The sequence below is a fragment of the Syngnathus floridae genome, chromosome 2, assembly GCF_059516105.1.
Source record: "Syngnathus floridae isolate MCC-2025c chromosome 2, RoL_Sflo_1.0, whole genome shotgun sequence".
Classification (NCBI taxonomy): Eukaryota; Metazoa; Chordata; class Actinopteri; order Syngnathiformes; family Syngnathidae; genus Syngnathus; species Syngnathus floridae.
Genome location: NC_142414.1, coordinates 14996740 through 15024304, shown reverse-complemented (window position 1 = coordinate 15024304; position 27565 = coordinate 14996740). Strand labels below are relative to the sequence as shown.

The 27565-nt window shown below is 41.1% G+C and overlaps 2 protein-coding genes and 1 long non-coding RNA gene across 3 annotated transcripts; 2 read left to right on the top strand and 1 right to left on the bottom strand.

The window, feature by feature from the left end:
- Positions 1-88: 88 nt before the first annotated feature.
- nudt15 (nudix (nucleoside diphosphate linked moiety X)-type motif 15) lies at positions 89-1163 on the top strand. The gene is made up of 3 exons (XM_088368573.1): positions 89-310; positions 454-650; positions 934-1163. The coding sequence occupies exons 1-3, from the start codon at positions 162-164 to the stop codon at positions 1056-1058; spliced, it is 471 nt and encodes a 156-aa protein (XP_088224699.1). The 5' UTR covers positions 89-161; the 3' UTR covers positions 1059-1163.
- On the bottom strand, positions 756-27432 carry LOC148402093 (uncharacterized). Its single transcript, XR_015857074.1, has 3 exons — positions 27245-27432; positions 2622-2834; positions 756-2554 (listed from the first exon to the last, which is right to left on the bottom strand). It is a non-coding gene; the product is annotated as an uncharacterized LOC148402093 (long non-coding RNA).
- LOC148402094 (cholecystokinin receptor-like) lies at positions 2408-19566 on the top strand. Its single transcript, XM_088368572.1, has 5 exons — positions 2408-2840; positions 8762-9010; positions 13661-13922; positions 15521-15651; positions 16589-19566. The coding sequence occupies exons 1-5, from the start codon at positions 2705-2707 to the stop codon at positions 17176-17178; spliced, it is 1368 nt and encodes a 455-aa protein (XP_088224698.1). The 5' UTR covers positions 2408-2704; the 3' UTR covers positions 17179-19566.
- Positions 27433-27565: the final 133 nt, after the last annotated feature.

The window sequence follows — 27565 nt, the reverse complement described above, 5'->3', positions numbered from 1 at the left end:
TCTAGTCCTTGTTCATTTTGACCGTGACGCGTTGCACAAACGAGCAAAGCAGGAAGTACTCCACGGTGAGTCCTCTTGGGTGGCATTTCTCGGCGTATCATCTTTTGCTTTACCACTTTTAGTTTCACAATCAAGTGTACGTTTTACTGCACAAACAGCAGATGTCACAAATCGCCGGGAAACGTCCTGGCGTTGGGGTAGGTGTGCTGGTCACAGACTCGGCTCATTCACGCTGCGTTCTCCTCGGGAAAAGGAAAAGTGTTATGGGAAACGGGAAGTATCAACTTCCTGGCGGTCACTTGGAGTTTGGGTACGTAATAGGAAGTGAGATTTTTTCGGCCTGTATTGCTTGGCACCGTTGACTCTGATGTTTAAAAAAAAAAAAAAAAAAGAACCTCAGTGTTCCAATTGTTTTTGGAAGGAAGCATATATTTGCACTGTGTTCTTGTTCAGAGAGACTTGGGAAGAGTGTGCTCAAAGGGAGGTGCTCGAGGAAGCTGGCCTGCATTTGGTGAACATCCGTTTTGCCTCTGTGGTGAACTCCATCAGACTGGAGGAGAAATATCACTATGTTGACATCATTATGCAAGGAGAATTGGACAGGAGGCGATCCACAGAGCCCCAGAACTTGGAACCTGAGAAGAACGAGGGTGTGTAATCGATTATTTAGCACTGACAATCATTTGGTCCCCCATTCAGCGTGATAACCATAAGTCATGATGGTATAGAAGAGTCTCACCCAAAATGCTCCCAAATTGTCAGTTGGGGTGGTTGGTGGATCGAATTATTTATTATGTCCTACAATCTATGATAGAGACAGTGTCTAATCTTTGCTTAATATAATCAAAAAACATTTGTCCACATATTGTACGTTTGTCCATCTCCCATAGTAGTGGCTAACTGGAATGACTTTCATTTTCCATCCCATCTCAGGCTGGATGTGGACACGGTGGGACGAGTTTCCTCCTGAAGACCAGCTCTTTTTGCCGCTGGCTCATCTGCGAGCACAAGGATACCAGCCCTTCACAAGCACAGAAGGAGAAACTGTCAATTTATAATTTACATTTTTGTACATGCATTTCCCAATGTGACTAAATGCATCCACCACCATCACAAAAAACATTTCCTTTGAATCGATAAAAGAGGCTGACATCACTCAAAAATCTTCCTGTTGTTTCAAAACATTCATATCCAAACACTGCCAGAAATCGTTCATCTTACCCCCAACACTGGTCCTACTGCCACCAACATGGTCCAAAGCGTTGAGACGGTGGATGCCACTGCGCCACTGAAGACCTTGTCGTGGGCATGGGTAATTATGTGAAGGGCTCCACTGTAGGCCTCCTCACAAGTGGACCGGATGTGATCCTCAGGGAGCTTAAAGCCATAATGGCCCTCATCTCTCAGCTCAAAGGAGAATGAGTAGGGAATTCCTTGAAGCAGAGCCCAATCGTTGGCGCAACCGGAAAGGGGATCTATTCAAAGGTGCCTCATGAGGAGATTTTAACCTGTTTGTCCCCCTTCCCTACAGGCATTGAAGTCTTCAATTAACAAATATCATATGCAAACACCACAGAACGGCCCAGATCCTCACCCCAACCAGAAATTTATTTCAGGGAGGAAACAGTACTGTAGCGGTAAAATTGGGGTGTGCATAGGGAACCAGAAAGCGAAATTGGCATTTTCTTTACACATATACTGCGAGAGTCCACTTCTGATGACCGTTACAGACCAGTTGTTTTGCATCTTACAAGAGAATACATTTCAATGCTGCTTGCTGCTAATCTTGCGTGGGTTATACATATAACATAAAGCAGCCAGCAACAAGGTACACTCACGTATACCAGCTGAGTCTAAGGTGTATCAGAAAAGAAAGAAAGAAATCAGGAATAAAATGGAGATAATTATATTTGCTATCACAATAGGAAAACAGTAAATGTGTGAAAATCAAAGACATACTAATTTTGGAATTGATCAAGCGTAAGTTGACACAATCTTATTAACCTTAAAAAGTTCAAAAACGTCCAGTTAAGACAAAACAGTGTGACTCACTTTTCTAGTGTTGCCGCTCCTGCCACTGAAAACAGAGCAAGAAGAGCAACTCCCAAATCACTGATTGCTGACATTTTTAGAAGAGTTCTTGATTGTAGACCTTTTATACTATAGATGACGTAAAATCAGATAAAGATGCATCTTTACCTCAGTTGGCTTATGGCACTCCTAAACCTCTGCTCCTAGTATTTTCATGTCACCTCGCTTGGATAGAAAGGGAAAGTTCCTGTATGTAAAAACAAGAATAGAAGAGGGCCCCACTTGGCTAAAGCAATTACGACGCTGATAATGACACTTCTAATGTCAGTGCAGCATGTAACTTGGAAGCAGCATCCTGATTGGCTCTTATGATGCTGGGGGTGGCAGAGAGAGAGGAAAAGAGCAAGCTCGAAAGCTTGAGCTTCATTCCTGCACAGTTGTGTCTCAGTCTCTGCAGTGGACGTTGTGCTGATGTTCATCCGCTCCATCCTGCTCACAGAGCAATCACACTTCCTTCAACCGTCTTTAAACAAACAGAAAAAAAACATTAGTACTATTTAACTCTGTTTTCAGCCCAAGTTTTTCACAACCTTGACGTCTTTAATCCACCCAAGGACGACGGCGGCTCCGTGATCGCTAGTGCGTGCAGGTGTGAAACCAGACGGCGCAAGGAATGTCCCTGCAGGAGGTAAACGTGAGCGCGTCGGAGTCGCCCGGCTGCGTGGAGCTGTGGAATATCAGCGTGGAAGTGGCCGGTTTCAACATGGGCTGCACAAACAGATCCGCCGTCCCGAAATCCAGACCTAAAGGTAATAATAATGACACTAATAATTACAATAATGATTATATTAATAATGGAAATACTGTAATAAATAATAAGACAATTTTCTTCCCGCAACCCCCTTTACTCCTCACAAATAAAATAAACAAACAAAGACATAAATACATAAACATATAAACAAACAAATTAATTAATGCAAAATGAATGAATGAATGAACAAATAAATAAATAAATGGAAATTATTTTTCTGATCACCTGCAGTGGAATTTGTAATCATCTGTGTAAAGAAAAACATGCCTTAATAGTCCTAATTTGTGATCTGTGTAAAGGAAAAATACCCTTCATGCTTTATTAATGTTGAATTAATGGGAATAATAATAGAATAAAATGAAAATAATTTTTCTGGCCGCCTGCAGTGGAATTAAATTAAAAGTCGGTTTAAAGAAAGTCACCAAAAAGAAAAAAACATACCTTAAAAGTCCTTTTCATTTGTGATCAGCTGTGTAAAGAAAAATCCTTCATGCTTTATTAGCATTGAATTAATGCTGCCACTAGTAAATGCTTGTTCTGCCTATTTCATAGTAGATACAGAAATGTTGTTTTTGTGCCAAATTATTCATGTTTCCCTTGCGTACTTGCAGTGAATAAAAGGAGCATAAACTGCAAGAGCCTTTGACTGTGACTTCTAACTCTGTGGAGGTTTTTAAAATGAGAAACCCTGCAGAGATGGGAAAACTTGTTCAAAGGCAACATACTGGACTTTTAAAATGGACAGATGGGGAAGGTCATTTGTAGCCTACACGAGTAGCTCAAGAAAAGACTAAATATGCAAATATGAAGAGAACAATTTGTTACCAATGGCCAACTTTAAAATACCACAAGCTACAATGCTTTTTTTTTTTTTTTTTTTTTAGGTTATGCAGCTTGAACAAAATGGTCAAATTGAAGAGGGGTGATAAATTGTGACGTTTCAAACTAGGCGACCTCAAAGATTGTAGAAGGTTAACAAAGCACCTCCGAAAGATTAACTCCAAATGCTTTAAGAAAAGCTTTAGCAATGCAACAAATACAGCGCGTAATGTAAATGCTTGGTGGACCGGATTGAAGAATGAGCGGGCTGTAAATGGCCCGCAAGCTATAGTTTGACCACCCCAGGTTGAGCCTATAGAGAAGGGTGCTGGATTGGTTCTTTTACGCGTCATCCTTCAAAGCATTCTTGCCACAAAGCCAAATGTGAGAAATCACGCACGTTTAATTATTTTCCACAATGAAGAAGAAAATGGGTCCATTTCTACCTTTCTCAGCTTCTTATTGATCTTGTATCTGCCATCTCGTAGTAATCATGCTATAGAGCCTCAGACTTGGCCATCTGACTCCACAATGCACAGAAAGGCCGTGGGGGTCTAGAAATAAGATTTACACCGTTTATTTCACAGCCACAGCTATAAATTATTCATGGAGTTCACTCTCATTTGCACACATAATGTTTAGTCTCTATAGAGGCAGACAGACAAATGCCACCTGTGCGGATTGCCCACTTGTTGAAAATTAAAGCATTAATTATTGCTAAGCAGAGCTTTGCCACAGAACAACCAAGTGAATGTTTTAAACCGAAAGAAGCCTTTTGACATGATTTGGGAGTGATGTGTTCATCTTTTGCAGATCGATGCCACTTTTAGGGACGTATTGTCGGCAAGATTAAGAAAGCTGACAATGAAATAAGCCATCAGCAATTTGAAAGGTCTGGTTCGGCAGACTTTTTTATTGGAAGGGGAAATGGACATGTTTTCAGACGGATTGCGTTTGACACTTGGACACCTTAGCTTGTTAGATTTCAATGGAAGGCGATGGATGCAAAGGAATGTTTATACTAATTGACTCTTGTAAGAAGTAGGGATTTGGTAAAGGATTTGAGCAGAATGAAGCTATCAATTTTCCCGCTTGGAACTGAATAAAAGGCATCGTCCCGTAGCCGATAATTGCTAAGAATTAATTGTCTTTAAGCACAAACATGTCCAATGGCATAATCAGAAATCAGGTTTAGTGTATCGTGTATTTAAAACCTATTAGCATGAGGTATGGTAGTGCTTTTAAATAATAAATCATTTGTTCTGCAGCTTTTTTTTTTTATTTATTAAAGCAAGTCAAGTCAAAACAAAAAAACATCAATCCCAACAATGGCTTGTGTCTCAAACAACTGGTTGCAGGTTTGCCACGTGCCAAATTGTACACTTTTACAAATGCCCATCCCCATTACGCCATAATACTGAGACAATATCAGACATTTTGCCCAACCAAAATGTAATGGGTTATGTATGGGTAATGTATTTGCTTTTGCTATGTGATCGTTTGACTTTCATGGCCATAACATGCGCAGTGGAGACAGCTTACACAGAGACCGTGGCCCCTTAAAGCTTCTATTTGTTTGTAGGAAGTGTAGTGGACGCATAATTTACTCAATATGTAATCCTCCAGAGAGGATGCAGTGCTGTAATTCAGCCTCCACTTGTCTGCAAAAGGCTCCCCTTTAAATAGATGTGCGCTCACGCCTACAGTACATGTTTCTTGCTTCCTACTGTTTCTTAGTTAACAGCTACTCAAACTTCTCACTCGCTGACAAATGACAGAAATGAATATTCAAATGATTAACAAAGTCTCCCAGCGAGGCCTGGTAACTAAATGAATATGTGCTGCGCCCGCCGTAAACGTTACCAATGGCTCTCTGAAAGAGCAAAGAATGTTCTCGCAATAAAAGATCAATATTTCTCCCCCACGGGACGGCACTGTGGAAGAACTAATTGAGTTGAATACTGCTGTATCAGTAAGTTGCCTTACAGAAATGAGTGCGCTTTGCACACCCAATGCTGTCAAAGGACTCATTTGCCAGTTCTTTAACAAGATCCTAAAAAACTGTGCAGCGCTAAGAAAGCGGCGCTATGTATGAGTATGAAAAAAGATTTCTTCATTTACAAAAAGGCCATTTGTTTCGAAAGAGTTACTAAGAATTGCAGTGCACTCAGCCAATTCGTGTCGGTTACTATGTTTGGTATTTGAGCAAAGCGGCCAAACCGGCTTGTCCGTTTTTTACTTTCCCTCCCCTCAATTTTGAGACACAAGTGCTGTATGGGGCAGTAAGCTCAACTTGAACACAAACAGTGGCGCAGCACATGTCGACAGATAATTTATCCTCATGGGCATCCTATATCATTCTCAACGAAACCTTTCACATGTCACAGCATATCAGAGCAATCCTAACAAAATATGCAACAATGTCGCCTAGCTTTGAGCTGTGTATTTGGAGTGTCAACTGTTCGGTTGCCTGGTCTTTGAATTACATGTTGCCTGTGACATCACCTTATGCTAATTATGAAAACGTTAATTTTGGTGGCTAAAAGAAATATTAGCTCGAGCGTTCTGAACAAGAGCTGTATTGAAATATTGGCATGCAAATTTAGAATCTGTTGCAAAAAATTGATTGATTTGTAGCGAACCAAATTGGTGTGAACTACTTGGTTGAGAGCAGCAACATTTTGCCACAGTATTTTTTAAGAACGATGTGTTGAAGTTCACAAATGAAGAGTAGTCCGTCATATTTGGAGAATATAATGACAGTTATTAGTAACTACAGAAATATTGCAGTCTGGCCTCGTCGATTACTGCTCATTACCAGACGATCTTTGCCGAAGGTTATTCGGTCAGTCAGTCAATCATGCCTGGCGGTCTGCTATGAAGCGTCTCATCGTGGCCCGACGATAAAACCAAACGACATGAGGCGTTGAAACTTTAATGACCCCCGTGAGGCAGCAGAATTATGTCGCAGTCAGCCATGATCCTCAATCGGACATGAAGAGCATTTGTAAGCTTCGCTCCATTGTTTTGAGTCAACACTTTGTTTGGAATGCGTCTTGTCCACCCAAGATCTATAAATGTGGCACACATTGTCAAGCTTGAGGGAGTCGATGGTGGCTCGCCCAAAAGTGGTGAGGCCCAAGGGAGCTTGCACAGTGCTCAATGAAGATAGTGCCATTATTTTTCACCACACCATCCCAAGGCCGACTGGTACTTGGGGGAGTTCCCGGCTCACATCTGTGCAGTCTTTTTATTTTTTTCTTATCACTGCCACTTACATGGTAACGCACGCACCAAGCAACAAATTTACTTTTATACAGCCATAGTGAAAGGTGAGATGTGATTAAAATGTCCCCCGTGGTAGTCTGTCATTCTATTATTGCTTTTGTAATCATCTCAGACAATCTATTGCTTTTTATGCGAAGGTGAAACAGTCCAGCGAAGCAGCAAATGCAAATAGTCCAATAAGCATCGATTTTGTATTTCATGAAAAGACACTTCGGGTTCCCAATTTCCATGCTTATCACACTTGAGGACCTTTGGAGTGATCAGAGGAATACCTTAGAGACAAAAGCAAATGTGAATTATGAAATTATTATTTTGGGAGAAGCTGTAACCAGCATAGGGATAGCGTTGATTGGATAATTAATGCGACATCGTGACAGTTTTTTTTTTGTCTATGTTCTCACCTTGTCAAGTATAAGTGATGAGAAATTGTTTCATTTCATTTTTGTTTATTTCAACGGGACAATACACATTTATGGGCAATACCTGTGTAAAAGTTAGCAAATAGCTCATTTCTAGTCACTCTACACAGTCCGAGATGTCCCAATCACATTTTTAGGCCGTTTAAAAAAAAAAGGTCTCTACTGCCATCAAGAAAATGGTCTCGACCGCCATCACCGCTGTAGAAAATTGGAGGAAAGTAATGCTGCTCATGTGGAAGGGAGTGTGCTCGAGAAGAGCAGATTCGAATCACGATCCTAATGTCTCGACTGAGGGTTGTTTGATGAGCCCCTATCTCACGGATAGTGTTTTTGAAGGCGGCAAATGTTACGTTCTCGTCAGTGTCGGTCGGGGTTCGTTCAAGGTCGCAAATGTCAACACCAAACGTTCGCCCCACGTTCACTAACCATTTTCGTGACGTGCAGACAAACGTTCTGTCGTTGACATTTGCGAACAAGTGGGAAAAGATCAAGACAAAAATGATTCACCTGGGATTGGGTAAATAGAAGCTTAGATGGATCGGTTAACAGGTCGCCACATTTAGTAGGAACTTTAAATGTCGTTCTAGGCATTAATATTCGCGTGATGGTTAATAAACACAAGTACCAAATGTAAATGCTTCATCAGCATTGGTCAGGATGCAATGCAGGGTGACTTAGCGTGCCAAAACGTGTCTCGAGGCTGTGCCGCAGAAGTTGCGCCTCGTCACCATCGTTAATCAGAGTGCCCAGTCAGCACGATGCTGGGCCGTTCTCGACCTCGTCCTGTCACATGCTCTTACTCTCAAACTGAGTGGCAGTGACAGGCTGGGGCCAGCGAGGTGCGGGCCCCTAAAATGATCAATGACAGGCTGCCGTTGGAAAAAGCTTTCAAGTTAGTTGTATTTTTACTGTCTTTTGGGGAAAAGCCAGTGTACAAATATTGGTTCCAACTCGTGAGGCGGATATTTGATTTTCATCTCCCCTTTCCGGTTTAACAAACCCTTGCTAAAGCAGTATGCTAAACCTTGTTTGTTGTGCCACCTTCAAGTGGGTAAATATTGACATGAAGACACTAATCTGGATATTTTGTGCCTCAAGTCTTCAATGTAGAGCAACAACTGACAAAAGTGCTCCTTTTTGAAGTTGGCATGTATCAGATGTGACCCTGCATATGGGAAGCATCTATATTTTTTGTCAGCTGAGATTTATATGCCAATTATCTTCTGACATTTTATTCCGTCTTCTCTGCGAGCCTGAGCGTAAGAAATAATTTTGATGATTGACTACTTTCTAATTGAGTGCGCAGTCCATCAGTGCGGTGCTATGTGCTTTCTTTAATTGGAATGAAAATAAGCCACTGTAGATTACATTTGTGGTTATTGTCTCTCCTCAGAGATGGACACAGTGCGCATCGTGCTCTACACGCTCATCTTCCTCCTGGGCGTTTTCGGCAACCTGCTCATCATCGTCGTCCTGATTCTCAACAAGCGCATGAGAACGGTCACTAACTCCTTCCTGCTGTCGCTCGCTATCAGCGACTTGATGATGGCCATCTTCTGCATGCCGTTCACGCTCATCCCCAACATCCTGGAGGACTTCATCTTTGGGGCGGCCATGTGCAAGACGGTCACCTATTTCATGGGTGAGAGAGCCGCTATCTGGTCCGGTGATTGATTGCTGATTAGGACAACTTGGTGAATTTACATTTGCTGAAAACTCTAAATTGGTGGCGTTTGTCTCGTCGTGCACTGCACATCGACCGGCCTGGCGCTCAGTCAGAACTAATGAGGATGAGCGTTATACAAATTGGATAGACTGATGCAAACGGAGACCACAACCTAATTGTGATCAGCAGCCAAGCTGTTAATTCAGTCTCGACTTTGCGGTATGAAGAAGAAGACACGGTTCATTTGGAGTAAGTTGTCGCAACAATTGGAAGAAAGTTGGCTCTCGAAATCAAGGTTTAGCTTTCATCTCTTACAGGGCACACCTGCATGGATTGCCCCAGGGACAACATGAGTTGCCTGAGCGCCTGGTCAAAAAAGAAAAAAGAGCTAACCAGCTATTTGGGGGAAAAAAAAGTCTGCCTTTTGTTGCTGGTTTTTCTTCTTGTGACATATAATTTACAGGACCTTAGATGAGTATTAATTAATAATGACACCACAGGTCTTTTAATTTGAATTGCTGTCCGTTTTCTCTAGTGCTTGTTCTCATTAGATCAATAAAAAAAAATCAATAAAAAAATGAAGTAACTAAATTTGAAAATTGAAGTGATCAGTTAATTCTCCAAACACACCTTTTGTAGCATTGCTTTTTTTTTTCTCCTCTATGAATAATAAATGCACCAATTCGGGTTGATGCTTTTGTCAATTGTTACATTTATACTTCAAAATGGTGAGCATAGCTGGAGACCATGGAGCCATTACTGCAATCGATAATTTCACCAAATGACTCTTTAAACCATTAGTTAAAGGGAACAATAATTAGAAAGTGAATTTTGTAATTGCTTCCACACATATAGTAGTTGGGTCTCTTGTGTGCCTGCCTGTAAAATTACACAAACGATTATTTAGTCACCTTATTTCCCATAAATCAAGCCATTCAGTTTTGCCTGATTGTGATATCGCAATGTTTTGCATTGAATGCTTCTTTTTGCTGCATGCACAGATTTCACTTTAAGTTTGTTGTGGTCCTAATGCTACGCAAGCTAATATGAAAGCGACTGTTGATAGCATCTGAATCGCCATCCACACTATGTGCTGATCTGAACTGTACTCATTTTGACTTAGTCATGAATGAAAAAATTGAGTGTGAATGCATTTTTTATTGCGCTTCTAATTAGCACAACGAGGCCTCTTGCTGTGGCTGACAGCCCGTCAGAAAATGTGCTGTAGCTTCAGCAGCCCTCTGACAACCACTTGACATCTAACAAGAGCCAGTCTCTCAAAAAGGCTTCACTGAGCTTGTCGGAGGGTAACTATTGTGCTGTAAAAAAAAAAAAAAAAGCGCCGACGGTCGCACACTCGTCTTCACAAGTGTGACTTGGCAATGAGCTGTCTCCCGCTGGACCAAGTCGAGCAGGAATCCTTGTCAGGCTTTTAGTCAGATTGAAGCGTAAGGGATGGTTGACTGGAATACTTGACATCTTGGATGTCTTGCATGTAGCTTTTCATGTTTGATGGTGGAGTTCGACAATCTCATTTTCACAGAGTATCTGAGAGATGGCCTGCCAAAGCTACAGCCCCGGTGGAACAATATACGAAATGAAAACCTGGCTGACATTCCCAGCTGGATGCTTGCATCCTTTCATCAAACGTCAATAATTACAGCTTCTTACACCACATCTGCAACTTAAATGTTGTCTTATTTGGCTTATCACCTAACACATGAGCCGAGAACCCTGCCATGGTGCTCGTCATGTAAATCAATCATGTAGTAAATCAACTGAATTTCAACATACCTTGTTCAGACACAGACGTATTTGGCTATTCAGCTCTGTTACAGAACAGCAAATTGTGCAAAAAGTGCTGAAATGTTGGAAATGCAATTAACTTTTGAAGAAGTTTAAATTAAGATTGCCTTCAAAGGTGATATAGTGTGCGTAGAAAAGGCTTACTTTGATCCCGAAAGCTAAAAAAGCTACATTTGGTGTGTTGTGTAAATTTCGACTTTACAAATGAACCCAGAAGGAAGTTCTTTTTGTCCATGCTGCAGTTCAAATAATTTGCTTGCCTGTGATCACTTTGATTGTTTGTTAACCACTTGAACTTTATAAAGTTCCAGTGAAATGCAGCGCGATCAATTCAAAACATTTCTGACAGGGCTGTACCGAGTGACATTTTAGGGTGTCAGTTGATTTTGAGCAATTGAGAGCACATCCAAATTGTCTCAAATTTTATTTTATCTTATTCAAATAAAATTAGGCTATTGCTACGTGCTATCTTCTCACATGGCTCTACATACATGAAGTGTAACAGTCGTTCAAAGAAAATCTTTGCATATCAGTGGTGTGCCACCTAATGATGCATGCAAATTACATTTAATTTCTCTATCATAAACTAAAATGACAAGTTCCAATTAGTGCTGTGTCACTAAGTCAGTGAATCAATTTCATACGTTATCATTTCAGATGTGAAATTAGAGCGGCCTGCTGATGAAATGATTTGATGTGGCTGTTTTAATGTGATCAACTTACCCTCTAATGCCCAGTCGTCTTGCTTTTGGTTCTGTAATGAACAAATAGGTGCCGTACAATCATTGTTGCGTGAAAATATGACAAGCCTGTTCATGGAACCCCAACGTGGCTTTCTGCATTTAATTTTTTTTCACGCTCCATCATCTGAAAATTATACGATTGTCCCAAATTTCCAAGGACATGATTAGACCACCCGGACAGTTCAAAACAGTGGGAAGTGGTCTCATTTCATCCATTCAGGTCAAACGAAAGCAACTATCTTCTTTTTATTTTTCTCTATTTTTGCTGTAAATGCGAGTCTGCAAAACCACACGGCCTTGGACAGATTACTTTTATCGGATGAACAATAAAATATAACTTTGAGCTCCCGCCTGTAGTCCTTCTGCCAGTTTTCTTGTTAAGCATCTTTCTCGGAGCTTGATAATCACGTGAATCATAGCACCACTATTCAGAGGCAGTTATTAGGCAAATCTAACATTAGGCTGTGGATGCAAGTGTGTTGTCTTTAATCAAATTTATGATGCCTTACGCTGCGGTCGTTGCTGTTGATGTGATGCAATTAGCAGTCAACGTCTCAGTCTCCCTTTCCCCCAAAGCTACCTTTTGCATAATGTATTTTTGTCTTTTGTGCTCTCCAATGAGCCCGCGCAGAACTGGCTTTCAAGGACAGGGATTGACTTGAAGTCAGTCATGTTTTAGGGCATCATTAGCAATGAGCTAAGTTCATTTGCATAGTGGAGGCAAAATTAAAGCACGCTCGAGATGTACAAGGCATCAAGAAAACCTTCAGTGCAGCTGATCAGCCGTTCTAATGCGAAAATGGGTTAGTATTTTTTTTCCCTTGAAGACTAAATGATTAATAAAAGAAGCCAGGCAATTCTCTTTGGTTGAGAAATGATCTTGGAGCGCTTTCAATGTCCTCGAGCAATTGATTCAAGAGAAGAGCGCGCATCTCGCATAAAAATGTTATTTCCCAGCATCAACTCCACTCTGCTAATGAACTACCGTGTCGCCAAAATGGAGGCGTGTCCAAAGAACAGTCTGAATGAATCTGGACCAGATGTTAGTGACCAATGTCCTAATCCAGATGATAGGCAAGTTAGACACTTTTGAGGTATGTGGTAGCTGTTCACTGTAAAATCAACCAATTGTACCTTTCCCGGTACTCAACTTGCACTGTTTTGATGCAGCCTATATCAAAACTTGTATTGCGCTAGCTAGCGCTTAACGCTGCTTCATTATTCACCCACTGATGACAGATGCCGGCAGGAGTTACTGGAGATTTGGTATCTTTCTCAAGAACAATTTGATATGGTCACAACGGCCCTAACCCTAACCTTTGACTACCACTCTACCATTAGGCCATGTCTCCCTATGACATCACAGCTACCTGGTCTCATGTCTCAACCAATCACGGCTCAGCTTCAGAAAACCGGTGAGCTGAGATTGGTTGTGACCTGAGACCTGGCAACTGTGATGTCATTTTCAGTTGACATCAAGTGGCAAAATGGATAAAAACCAGGGGATTTTGCCTGTTTAATTCATATTGCAGAAACCAAACAATCACAACATTGTGTTTCGACAAGCTAGGCTGTGCAGACTGATTCTGTAGCCATGGGCTGATCTTGACGACCCATCTAGTATTAGCACTGAAGCATGCAATGTGGTTTTATAAACTGATATAAATGACATGTCATAGTGCCACTCAAATATTTCTTGCATGATTTCAGGACAGGCTGCCTGCTGAATGATTCAGATCCTACTGTAAGGCGTTCCCTGTGCTCTCTTGTAGTGTGCAGCCTTATTAATGTTATTTATCACATCCAGCCTGTCTGTATGGACTGGCTGTCTGCAGCTTGTGCCTTCATCTAAATGCATGGTGGCCCACAGTCATTCCTGAGGGGATTGCCTTGCTAAAGTAGAAAGAGGGGGGGACATGTCTCGGTTGATGATTTTTTTAAGAGCAAGACTGTTATTGAATTATTTTTCTTTGGACCTTTTTCTGGTGTCCAGAGTGTGAGATAAGTCAAGTTGTGATGCGCTTCGTCAGGATTGGAGTCCAAATTGTGTGAGGTGTCACTTGTTTGCTTCCTGTAGGGCTCTCTGTCAGCATTTCCACCTTCAGCCTGGTGGCTATTGCCATCGAGCGATACAGTGCCATCTGCAACCCGCTGAAGTCCAGAGCGTGGCAGACGCGATCCCACGCATACCGCGTTATCGCCGCCACCTGGGTGCTCTCTCTGCTCATCATGATTCCCTATCCGGTGTTCAGTATCATCAAGACTTTCCCCAAGGCTAACGGCACCGTGGGCCACATGTGTCGCCTAACCTGGCCCAGTCACCACGCTGAGCAAAGCTGGTAAGTATGCATGACTTTCATTTTTGGTGCATTCACTTGGGAAAAATAAAGTTAATTACCTCTATGCTCTGCAGTTGCAGCCAAAATGATGAATACCTTTTAATCAGTGAGCTTGTTTAAGATGAACAAAACTGACAGACTCAAATCAGGATGAATTGTAACGTGAAATGAGTTCTTAGCATCAAAGATGATGAAACGTAAACATCCAAAACAAAAGCGTTCAGTTGTTGTCCACGCGGGAGAAACTTTTAATTGCTAAGTGTCTACAAAGCAATCCATCCACCCGACATGTTCCCCTAAAAGGTCTTTAAAAGGCCACACAAGTCGATGGAGACAGAAAATACTCTCCAGCATAGGCTGGCTCAAACTGAGGCGTAATAATGGAGGAGGAAAGGGAGGGTAGACTTATAGTAGACCAAATTGGGCTTGCTTATCTGAAGGTCGTGGGAGGCGAGACATCTCAGATGAGCAGTAACTACTCAAGTCTGTCGGCTTCTTGAACTTAATTGTGCATTCACTTTTAGTTTAAGGCCAGTGAACATGACCTGAACCTGCCTGGAAGCCTGATGAAGGCTTTCCTCACCATCGGTTCTCCAATTTGTTTCATGTGCTAAGAAATAGAAAAGCATTGATTCTGCTCTGTATCTGCTCATTTTAGCTGCTTTATGCATCCGCTCAGCCACTGTGGTGATGTGACAACAATGTACGACATCTTCCAAGGGTTTAGGCCCTTTTCAAATCAACAAATGCTAATATCCTCTGTGCGGTTTCAAACGGCCAGCTGACCCCAGACCGAAGCCCTCTGTTCTTTCAAAAAGGGTGTGATGTGTTCAAAGGGTGGCCCAGAAAGACATCAGAATATCAGAGGGTGAATGTCTGGGCTAAACCTTGATTTATAGAATTATTACCATCAAAAGACAGCCTTCATTCATTCATTACACAGGAAGGCTAAAATTAACCCACGCGGTACTGATTGTTCGATGACAGCTGTTCCTTTTTTTACTTTTTGAAAAGCAGGAAATGATTTTGGTGAAAGCTGATCACAAATGGTTAGTTGTAAATTTCAAGGTTATTGGTTTTTAGTGGGCGGGCACTCCAGAGAGCCAACAACTTGTAGCGTGTACAAGTAATTAGTCGGGTCACATCTTCCAGTTTCTTCTGCGCTACTCCGACAAGAAAAATTAAATAAAATGTCATACAACTGTATTTTTGGATGCTTTTTTCTCAAGTCATTCACCTCATAATATGATGAAAATATATCCAATGAGATGCAGCAAGCAGTCATAAAAATAAAAAGTTTATTCAGCCTTAAAGGAAAATACTCATGGAAAAAGGAGCTTGTGATGTTTCAGTTACTCTTCTTACAAATTGGAACGAGTCTGACTGTTAACGCATTACTTTTTTACTTTGATACCTTCACAATTCTGAAAGTCATCAGCCAAGTCAGTGTTTTACAGAATTAAGAATGTTGAAGAAAGTTGGGTGTGTCGAACTATGAAATCATTGCACTTTATGGGTTTGGGCACAATTGTCCTTTTCCATTAGCTTCTTTGCACTTGACCCACTCAATAGTGACCGTGTCTCCACTGTTCTTTCAGGTATGTGCTCCTGCTGTTCATTCTGTTCTTCATTCCTGGCGTGGTGATGGCTGTAGCCTACGGCCTGATTTCCAGAGAGCTTTATCGAGGCATGCGCTTTGAAATGAAGCAGAACGAAGCAGAGACCACTGGTGAGAGCCCGACTGCAAACTAAAGTGCTGCGTTCCTCAATTCTTTTGTTTGATTTTTTTTTTTTTTTTTTTTTTAATACGAAGTATACAGTGAGATGATGTCACCTGGCACACTGAAAAAGAAACTGCTTCGCTTCGTATGCTAATGAGTTTGCCTGAGGCGGAGAATTAATTATCTGCTACCCTCAGGTTCCGCACTAGATTTAGAAATTTCCTTGTACTTCACTTTCTGAACATGTTTGAATCTCTCCCTACATGGAACAGCTTGGGATACAAATGCACAGGCTACTAAATGACCCCTTCCGGTGAAATGGAACAAGTTCCTCATAGCAGTTCATTGCCGTCCAGCTGTTCTGAAATTGGTTTTAATTGGATTTTACAGGATAATTGCTAGCTTGCACATGGGAAAGGAGAGCCGATATCAGCAATTTGTTGTCCGTAGGTTTGTAACATGCATACAGGAGGAATGCTTTGACACTCCCTCTACATTTAGTCCTCTTTCTCGCATCACTTGACTTTTCTATATTGTTGGATCTTCTCTCCTTCTCACTTCACTCGGAAGGTTTTCTTTGCAGTGGGTGTCGTCGGCGAGCCCCATGCTGGGGCAAAGCTCCTTGTGTTGGGGTCGTAGACAATCGGGAAAATTCCATTCGTGTCAAAATACCGCAATAGTACTAACGGCCCAGCATGACACAAATAAATAACATAGGTGGGAAAGAAACAGGATGCTGGTGAAGGCGCATGCAAGACCTTAAGCATTCCGAAACGGGTTTTAACGCGATGGAGAACGAACAACGAATGATTAAAAAGTGGAAAGGTATAAGGTGGGTGAGTCTGGAGCATGACGTTTAACATGTTTACTGTATGCAGTCCCCGTGCCGACCAGCCCCAACAAAGTTGCTGGGATCCGCAATCAAACATGAATTGTCCTCCACAGAGCTGAAAAACGGAACTATTCCAGAGTCAAATGACGAGGACGACGATGACGGTTGCTACGTTCAGGTTCCCCCAAAGTCCTCCACCATGGAGCTCCCTACCCTCCCGACCTCGGCGTCGTCCTCCACGGCCATGAGCGCCGCTTCGGCGCCGCCCAAGACCGAGCGCGCTCGCAGCAACACGTCCAACGCCAAGTTACAGGCCAAAAAGCGAGTCATCCGCATGTTGCTGGTGATCGTGGCGCTCTTCTTCATTTGCTGGATGCCGCTGTACTCGGCCAACACCTGGAAGGCTTTTGACTTGAAGGCGGCGTCCAAAGCCCTATCGGGCATCCCCATTTCCTTCATCCACCTGCTGTCCTACACGTCGGCCTGCGTCAATCCTGTCATCTACTGCTTCATGAACACGCGCTTCCGCAAGGCCCTACTGTCCACCTTCGCTTGCTGCTGTCGCAATCGCCTGTGTCGCAAGTGCTGCCCGTCTCTCCTGGAGGCGGGCGAGGAGGGCACCACCGGCTATTCCATGGCCACAACGATGGCGACTTCCGTGTCCAAGTACAGCTACACCACCGTCGGCTCCACGCCCACCTGACCAACCTCCGCAAGAGCCGAGATGGGCGCCGTTGTTTTGCTTTGTATTTAAAAATGTCATCATCCGCTAAGCAATGTTTTTTTTAATGCCTTTTTCCCCATTACTCATTTTGAGAGGATGTTGTAGAATGTTAGACTGATGAATGCGCCTGTTGAATCTGCAACAATTGCTTTGTTATTCTGAAGGAAAGTGCCTCACTTTTTGTTTTTTACAGATTATTTATTTCATATTATTCTCCTAGAAACACCAAAATGGATGGTCCTCCCCTCAACGCAGGTCTTGTTTTCTATCAACTTTTTTTGTTGTACTGTCTATTGTCATGGGAAATGTGCAACCGACACACTTGGATTTTGGGCAAACGGAAGACTCCACACTGGACTGCTTACCTGTCAGTGGGAATTGATCCATCACCAGCCTGTCCAAAAGTCAGTTATGTAAACAGATACCACCACTACCTTTGGTGTATCTGAATTCTCAATTTGTGTTCTTTTGCTTCCTTGTTTCAAGTGTCTGCAAAGTCTGAACATGTGGGTAAAAATACAACCTTGAACATTTTCAGTATGATTTGCAATGCCCAAAATGTTCTTGGACTCGATGCAACAAATCCGCATTGCCTTCAATTTTGGTACATTAGTCAGTTGATTTAAATAACCACTGAGTTAATGAGTTAACTCTTTCTTCCTTTGAAGAAAAATGTGTTGAATTGAATGGAAAAATGTTCGATTATCCCAAGTGTCCAAACTTTACCCACACCCTTGATGTGTGCAAATATAAAACCCAACTGAGAGCAATTTTGCCTTATTACCTCATATTTGTAAGAGGCTTGTTTTGAAACGAACCGCAGCATTCATGTTATTCCCTAACGCAGCTGAATTTCGAATGTTCTGGGAATACATATGCTTCCATGCAAATCTGCTTTCGTCAGCTTGATTAGCTTTCCCGGCTACTCTCTACCTTTGACCCTGGGAGCCAAATGTGCTTGTTTTTGCCTAAGCTGTTTTCGTTCATTGCATAATGTTTTGGCTCAGCAAAGACAATTGGCCTCTTCAAATTATGTCAAATAATGAAAAGGTGCTTCCTCTCCAATATGGGTGGGAATAGTGGTGTTGAATTTATTTTTCAGCAATGCCCAAGTATTGCTGATGCAAGTCTCGAACGTGAAACTGCAGTAAATTTTTGTTGCTTGACCACAGCTGCTGCAAAGGATGATTGGTAGCCGAATATCATCTCCCTAAATGATGGTAGGCAGTAACCGATGCTAACAGTGGGATATTGAATTCGATCGACGCCCCTTGTGAAATTCAAATAGCCTTGTACCAAAGGACATTACGAAGTGAAAACTAGAATCTATATAAAAGCAGATGTAATTAGGCAAGTGGTCTTTGTACAGGACGTTTATTGGGATTATTTGAATTACAGTCATATCCAAGTTGCATGTTTTTTTGTTTTTTTTTTAATTATAAGGTCATGGTGATATAAAGGGAGAAAAATACTGAAATGATCTCCCTTGAGATATCGTTTTGGCAACATACTGCAAATCTTTTTCAACTGATGGAAGTCATAACAGCGCAGGAGAATTTTAATCCTGATCTTGGTGTTGCCTTTATTTATTACTCTTGTAATCCCTCAAGGTGAAATTCAACTGGCGCTCTGCTGTGTACACTATTTGTTGTTCACAGAAGCACACACACGGGCATGCGACTAAAGGAAGGGGTCATACAAACGCTTACATGGGACCCAAGCTGTGACCCTCCATTCCAAAGACAAATCCAATTATATCTGCCTTTCGGATTGCGAACAATTCAGAACTGTCCGTAGGGACAACATCCATTTCTACACGTAGATCCCCTAATTGAGAGAAGGACAACTGTTTGGATTGTCACTAAGTAGGCATCGACCCCGCCACTGCCTGTATGGAAGCAGGGCAAATGCAGACAAATGATAGATCTACTGAGGAGTAAAGTTGGGATTGGTTATGTGGTCCCAAAAATTAAAACAATGACCCTGTGGACACATGGATGTCATATTGATGTTGAATTGACATCAAGTGCTCACTGGGGACATTTCCAATCCAATCCACTCAAGCTCAATGGTTAAAAAAATTTGCTTTTGTTGGTGTTGAAATGTAGAAGTAATGTCAAATAAAAGCAAGGCATCACACCAATGCTTGGAAATAGTGAACTCTAAGTAGTTGTTCAGTAAAGTAAAATCTAGGACTTGCAAGCTGTTCAAGCAACCAGCAGTCAATTGGTCATCTATTATTCATACTGACCTGCTGAAATTAGTAAAAATTGCTTTGGGTTTTTTTTTTTTTTTTGCTCGGTTTGTCCCCATGAAACATCTGTCATGGAATTGCTATGTGGCTCATGTCTGCGTCTATAAACAAAACAAAACCAGGTTTGGAGACAGGGGAGGGAAGGGGAGGGGCTTGCTGACCTCATATTTATTCATATCAAATAATATATATTTGTTCATCTATGTTTATGGTAACCAAAGCTTTGATTTTTTTTATAAGAATTTGCCACATCCGGTGCCTGCTTGTGCTATGTTGCAATAGTGTACAATTAAATATATTTGTTTAACGTGAACATGTTGTAAATAACTCTGTGGTTGGTTCTTGAGATTAATCGTGTTCAATGTGATGATTGTGTCCCGTGCTTTAGGCTTCTGTCTTGTTTATATTTCATGTAATAAAATGGGAAGTTGTACTTGTGTATGTGTACATATAAAAACAACAGGTTAGTTTTCTTAAAGGAGTTCATTCCTTGCCTTTCACCTGTTTAATGTTGAATGGTATTATGGAACTTTACTCACTGAAACATTTTTTTAAAATAAATAACAGTTATTTACATGTGGGTTGGTCAGAAATGCACAAAAAAGTTAGTTATAAAATCTATTAAAATGTAAAGTTTCTATTCCATGTCCACTTTGATGCTGAGGTTTAACTTGGATTCCTCAAGAGGCATCAGTTACACGCTAAAATCCATAGTAAGCCTGAAAAGGAGTCGCTGCCATAGCAACGCCGAGTGCTCCATCATTAATCAGACGTGTTAGACCAGAAAACAGGAGAAGGGGGGAGGTGTTTTTTTTTTTTTTTTTTAAATCCGAGTTGTCCCTCAATGTAATTTCTATCCACAATTTGGCTTTTTCAATATTTTACACATTCACAGTTTTAAATTTCAGGCATCAATACCAATGCTTAAGAATTGAGAGTGGATTGAGTGGTGATTCACACTTTGGCAATGTCGTCATTGCATGGAAAGGCACCCAAGCGCTGCTTTTAAATGAAAACTGATCGCAATATTATTTTTGTATGTTTACATGACAGCAGTGTTTTGTAGCTTGTGAAAATGAAGCACAAGGAAGTCAACCCCAGATTTCTTTACAATATGTTGTCTGTGCCGCGACAAATCTTAACACACCGTTCTGATTGGTATTGCGTTTGTGGAATATGAGTTGAGAAGAAAAAATCATCTGTTTTTACCCATCTCAGGGCGGCCATTTTGCAACTGGCTGTTGCCTGAAAATGACATCACAGTTGCCAGGGCTCAGGTCACAAGCAATCACGGCTCAGCAGTTTACTGAAGTTGAGCCATGTTTGGGTTTGTTCTTTGGGCTGCACAGAACATATTATTACAAAGAAGATTTGGGGATTTACTTTCCTTTTACAAATGGACCACATAGTTGTGTTTGTGCTGATAATGCTTCTCTAGCATTTTGGACACAGTTAATGTTTACTTAAGGATGCCCAACGTTGATGCTGATGCTGTTCTTGATTAATTGGTCTGCATTGACAGGTATGCAACACAATGGCTTCATTAAATTAGTGTTCTTAAAATCCATGCCAAATTTGAATGAAACTTAGAGACTTGCTATATACTGCCAATAAACTTCATATTTGGCCCAAATCAAGACTATTCATGCTATTAAAGATTGTGGGTTTGTTGGCTCAATGCCTGGAACCACCCTGCACTTTCATAGACCCATTCATCTCTTCATTTTTCAATTCAGTACCACGTTGTTGTCAGTCTTTGCACGTTTTCAGAAATGATCCTCAAACCTGTATCTTGAAACAAGTCTCTGGATTTACTTTACAGGGTCTTTCATATGCGGACTTAAATTGGTTTAAATGCTACTTTTAGACCGCAGTGCCGCAGGGCTTCATGCTTAGAACTGTATTTTTTGTTTGTTTTTACATACTTACGCTTTCTTTAGGCAAGACCACTCAAATATTTCATAACACGCTTTTCACCCTTCAAAGTGAAGTGTTTCCGTGAAAACAATGTACTAAAAACTATCATTTGTTTTTCCCCCACAGTCAATTAGTAAAGCCCTTCTGTTCCCCTGTAACAGGAGCATGTACATACTTTGTAGTGTACATCATAAACCTTCATTTCTCCAAGCTATTTGTTCAAACTGCCATCTGCGACCGAGTTGAGTAATGAAAGCTAACAGCAGAGTGTCTAGTAAATGGACACAACCTATTTGAACCCCGCCCATTTCCCCTCGGCATCACCCTAGTGCCATAGACAGGTCGTTTGTCTTCTTTCCAACCCTCTTGCAGCAGTTCCTAATAATTTATTTACCCTCTTGTGCATGTTTCTCTCCTTCCTCTGAGCTTCCTCTCTCCTTTGAGCAGTGCAGCACATACCGATGTTTTTTTAGCTAAGGGAAAACATAGAATACATATAGATTTCATCATGGAGCAAGGTCGGGCAAATGTTGCACAGCTGAGCGAAGTGCAGTGACTTGTTTAAAATATACTTTTTAATTAAGCCCCCAATAAAAGGGAACATTTTGACAGAACATGGTTTCAGCAGACACAGGATTTGTGTATGGGTCATTGGACGTACAGAGTGTTTGGTGTTAAAAGGCAACTGGAGCCAAACTCAGATAACAACAGGTCACCCAGTCAATCGCAGGGTGACCAGGGATCAATTCCAATTCAATAAGCTGTTCAGTCGCCTTATTACCAGTGACCAGGGCAGAGTAGTCCACTTTGTACTGTCTCCGGGAATAGACTCAAGCTTCGTGATAATAGCATCAGATGTACTGTGTTGACCGGGGTTAGATGAATGCTCTAATGGGCAAGATATTGTCCTTGGGTTTGAGAATTTCATTCTGAATCCACTTTCTATCAGATTTGGCCCACTTTGACATTCGACAGCAATAAAGATATATTTTATGAGGTGAGCTCCAGGGGTGAGCCCCAGGGGTGCTTGAGATGTGGATGGCGTTCCAAAAGGCTGTGGATGTTTTAGGGCAGTCCTGGTTAACACGCCTCCGTTGCCTTCATCAAGTCATCAACTCACGCTGGAGTGGTTTGCAGCTTCGTGTGAAGCTGTTGGGGTGAGAATCACTACCTTCAAATATGGTACCATGGTACTCAGTCGGGAAAAGGTGGAGTATCTGCTCCAAGTTGGGATGAGATCTTTCCACAAGTGCGGGAACTCAAGTATCTTGGGGTCTTCTTCACGGGTGGGTAGATCACAGGGAAATGAGTGTAGCGTCTCTCTCCATTTATCAATGTCAGACAGGCTATCAAAATATTTTGGGAAGATTTGTCCTTCCGCTTCTGATTGAAATGACAAGAGTTGTGAGAGTTAAGAAATTTAGATGCCCTAGAATGTAGTAAAACTCACTGGCAGGTTTCTCTCTTTTTTTTTTTTATTGTACTGCAATATATTATGTATTACAGGAGTCTCATTTTCCACAACACTGCCTCAACACCTTTAAGATACTTGTCAACCAGCTTGCTGATGACATTGGTGAGAACCTCTGGCGCGACAATTCTCACAGCCTGCTGGGTCACTAATAGGAATAAGTAAAGGATGGAATATGATGGCAATATATCATCTGTGTTGGTTATCAACAGGTTACCTTGCTTAGCTAGTTTGCTTCATTAATGTCCAACGGTGCCAGGAAGAAGATTTGAAATGAAGACTCTTGAAAGGTTTGTTACGACAGAAAGGTGCCAATAGAGGGCATTCGGTATCCGTATAAAGATGGTAGAATAAGAACTCCTGTGGAGAGAGTTAAGAGGAGCTGGAGTGTGTTCATGAGGTGAGCAATAAAACAGAACGATAAGTAACTGCTATATTTCTCTGTTATTTTTTCGCCGTAGCATTCCCAAAGTAATTTATCTGGACACATCAAGGTACCACTGCATTCATTAGGATACTTCTCTTATTTAAATAATTACTTTTGTTCTATGTGGGCCTTTTTTAAAAGCAGATAAATGAAAGCACTTAACAAATTTACCAACAGCCCTTACAAGCAAATATCCTCAGAAAATATTTGAAATGATCTGACTGTTCCTATACTTTTGGAGGAGTGTCTATATTCTGTGAGCATTTCGTGGCAATGCTTGTAACAATCTATATTTTTATCTAACCTGATTAGATTCCACCTCCATCTGTGCATGAGACTGACTTTCTAATTAAGAGCACTAAACTGGATGAATAATCACTGCGAGAAAGGGCACGGCAAAAAAGAAAAAAAAAAAGAAAATCCTCATGAAAAGACGGCGCAATGCTTTTTGCAAACCAGCCGTGAGAATGGCCCAGGCTAAGTTTATGATTTGTGATTCATTTGATTAAGTTATGCAGCCTTTGTGTTACACTTATTGAACTTTGTTCAGTGCATCTGGATTCATTCTATGAATATAAATACAGTACACCCTTGCTGCCATTATGACTTCACCGCCCGACCATGCAGAGTTAATGTGTCAATTTAATTACAATCGCTGCAACAATATGCATCGGCAAGAGAAGGCTGCGATGATTAGGAATTATTAGCAACAAATGAACAAGCATACGTACGTACATACATACGTACATACGTACATACATACATACAAATGACAACTGAAATTGTTCTGTAAAGCACATTGTTATGGCAACAGCTGTTGTGAAAGCGTCATAAAAATAAATATGTATTGCATTATGTTGTGAAGAAGCGAGGGAAATTATTCTTTTGTGCAGTCTTTTTTTCCATTGTGAAAATGATCAAAAACAGTAAAATGCAGCGAATTGACAGAATATTATGGCCTTTCTGTAAGTATCGAATTGCTGAAAATGTCACAATAGCATTTTACAGAATGTCTGAGTAGTTATGACAACAAGACCCTGGCAGAAGAAATATCTTAGGTTACTGTTATTCCATTATGTCTCATCCCATATTTGCTTTATCCAAATAAAGTCATGTGACGCCCAGATTGATATGACAGCTCCGTTTTCTGGCAATAGTCGATCAATATTGAGTTGCCTCGTTGGAGTCACACGACACAGTAACTCGTTTGCTGTGTAAATGTTCACATTGCCTTTTACCTTTCAGCAGTGTATGACCAAAGGGAAAGAATAAATTCAACATCATTTGACTTTATCCATAAATGTTTGAAGTCAACAAGCCTGGTTGGCGTCAAATATTTGTTCTACGGTCGGCTTGCGTGCAAGCCCTACAGCACAAAGTGTTTTTCTTCGTTTTTTTGGGGTGGACACTTTTTTAGTGACACACGAGCAAATATGATAAAAGAAGCAAATTCTGTAACAACACCAAGGCATTTATAGAAATGAAATAATGTAGTTGTCATTCCAGGGGAGGAGTGTCGCCTCTTCTAAAGCTGCCATCAGCATCTAAGGAATTTAGGTTTTGTAGGTAGTGTCTTCATTTTTTGTGCAACTGATTTCTTGCTCGCGGGGTGCACCAAAATTACATAGCGGAGTTTTGAAACTGAACATATCACATTCATACAACATACAACACATTCTAGAATTCCAATTATGAAGAGTTGGATGAATTCATGCATGAAGCTGCAGAGTTCGGTACCTCCAAATTTATCAGCAGGATGGCCCCTGGAATGTACTTTTACATTATAGACGACGAAGATTTGACACCCACTTTTTTGCGCTAATATGTGAAGTCAAACGCTCCTGAATGAGTAAGTCATTCTTTTCTGTATTCAAAGTAATGGTTTGAAATTGCTGAGTCGGCATCCGTGACAAACGATCTGATGGCAGGATAAATAAGCAGCCTTTTGGAACACATGAGAGGAGCTCGGCTTCCATGATATAAAGCTCCTACATTCAGCATTTTTCTTCCATCTCGACTCTATTTCACTGCTAGACTGCAATGAGCAGAAAGCCACTCAACAGCCTGCTTTGTATTATTATTGCTAAAATCTTTTGCACATCTCGGCATTTATGAATCGTTAAAATGAATCAATTGGGACTTAAAATACATGGGCTGGTGGTTAGCATTATTTTATCTCATTTACAGCTTGTTAGCTCATAAAAAAAAAACATAAAGGGCAGAAAAGTAATTATGGGACCCCAGTCCTCCACGAAAGCACGCATCTATCATAGGCCATGCCATGACACATGTTGACCAAACTATTCTAGAAAGTAAAGACGAAGGCAACTAGGAAGTGTTGTAGAAGCCCAAGGCACTCCATGTCCCTTACGGATGTTAATAGTATGTCAACACATTATGCTTGTTCTTTACCGCAAATCATCAGGAGAAACTCATTACGACAAATTATAAAGTGTGCGGAGTACTTAAAATTATCAACACATTATACCACACGCGTAACCGTATTTCCAACAACATACACAAAAAATACAATTCCCCCCAAGCCAGATGTCTGGTGTAGTACCGAGACTGACCTGTGAGAGGCAGCATGGTCCCACACGGCACCCAACCACAGCCTTTGTTTTATGAACTCTTGGCCACAAAAGTGAGTACATACCTAAGTGAAAATGTCCAGATGGATTCTGGTGACAATCTGTGAAGCTTTGCCAAATAGGTAATCTTAACACTTTGGGCCCAATTATGTCATTTTCATTTTTTGGGTGTCCCTTTTGTTGCCAATGAGTCAGACATTGAGTTAATTTGAAGGGACAGAAATTAATCTGAATACAAGCTGCACAAGTGTCCTTTCTTTAGTATTTTCCCATAAAAAGACAATGTAAGCTTGTAACGACATATCATAGCCCTCTCGGTAGCCATATATTTGTACAGTTTAAATTACACTCATGGCATTTATTTTAGCCCTATTTTAATCAACGTGCAGGCTTCCGGCACAAAAACATGTCATCAGACAACACTGGACTAAAACGTCTTGAGCAAAAATAACATCCCAAAATGAAAGTGAGGCTTATTTGCTGATGACTGGTGGGAAGGAAAGGACTTTGTGAGATGACTGTATTTCTGAGTTGTGCCTTTAAATAGTTCTTACCCAGACATGTTTGACAATACAAATTCTGTCGGCCAAGTATAAATCTTCGGTTAGTCAGAAATGTCTTCTTCAAGTCAAAACACCAACGTGTTTGCGACTTCTATAGATGCAATGATGTACACTTCCTAGGAATGAGAGTGAGCTAAAAGACACGTGGGTGGGGTGTTGGCATCTCATTTGGAACATCGGGACACTGCGGGGGTAACAGCGCTAGCTTCATTTAAGTACTGTGAGCACACAAACACAAGGAAGGAAAAAGCTTTCCAGACACCAGTGCGTGGCCTGAATCCAAAAGTTCGATCAATATTTTGGTCTTTCCAGAACTGGAGGACATGCTATAAAATCTGTGAATAAATGACACCCTCCCAAAAAGGTGTTTGTAATTGCTTATCGATGCCAAAAGATGGCAGTAAAGCATTTCAAACGAAGAGGATCATAAAACATCAACTTAATGCACTTCACACATGGGCAAAATAATATAAGCTACTAGCACTTTGCAAAGAAGGCAAATGATCATAAAGCATCACCTTCTGGCATCTAGCGTGTACACACTCATGAACTAATGTTACACAAACAGTATGTAGGTAAATTATTCTATGCAAACAAAACACCTGTATTTGAGGCCCAATGCTAGCCTAAATGATATGCTAGAATGACTAGGGACGCACTGACGTCACCAAATCGGTGAAAAGGTTGGGGAACACTTCTCTAGAGTAGCTTATTCATTATTTAATTGGAACTATTTTAATTAAAATCCCATATCAGCAGTCTTCACACATAAAAACACTCAATAAAGCACACTGCTACGAAGTCCCGTTGTCGGAATCAAACCTTTTAACTCCGGAGTTGGTCTTCCTTTACTGATGACCTCCTGCTTCGACCGAAAATCCAGAGTTGAAAATCGTTTGGACATGTAGTCCTCCATTGTGAAACGAAATGTAAAAACGAAAAAAAAAAACCACGAATGTAAAACGAAATAAATGGACAACTGCTCCTCAGTTTTTCGCTGTAAATTTGAACTGGAGATCACTTATTCTACAGGTGGGTGCATGAAGCATCCCGAGATCACTAGTGCCCCCTGCCATAAGGCTGGAGAACGTTTTTTCGTTGCTTCCGTTGGGTCTCTTTTCTTTTTATAATAAAAACAATTGA

Bases quoted from the DNA above. Each gene is read 5' to 3' on its own strand.
- LOC148402094 (XM_088368572.1), top strand. From the start codon at position 2,705: ATGTCCCTGCAGGAGGTAAACGTGAGCGCGTCGGAGTCGCCCGGCTGC. The intron at 9,011-13,660 runs GTGAGAGAGCCG...TGCTTCCTGTAG, and splicing joins GACGGTCACCTATTTCATGG to GGCTCTCTGTCAGCATTTCC. The intron at 13,923-15,520 runs GTAAGTATGCAT...CTGTTCTTTCAG, and splicing joins CACCACGCTGAGCAAAGCTG to GTATGTGCTCCTGCTGTTCA.
- nudt15 (XM_088368573.1), top strand. From the start codon at position 162: ATGTCACAAATCGCCGGGAAACGTCCTGGCGTTGGGGTAGGTGTGCTG. The intron at 311-453 runs GTACGTAATAGG...GTTCTTGTTCAG, and splicing joins GGCGGTCACTTGGAGTTTGG to AGAGACTTGGGAAGAGTGTG. The intron at 651-933 runs GTGTGTAATCGA...ATCCCATCTCAG, and splicing joins GGAACCTGAGAAGAACGAGG to GCTGGATGTGGACACGGTGG.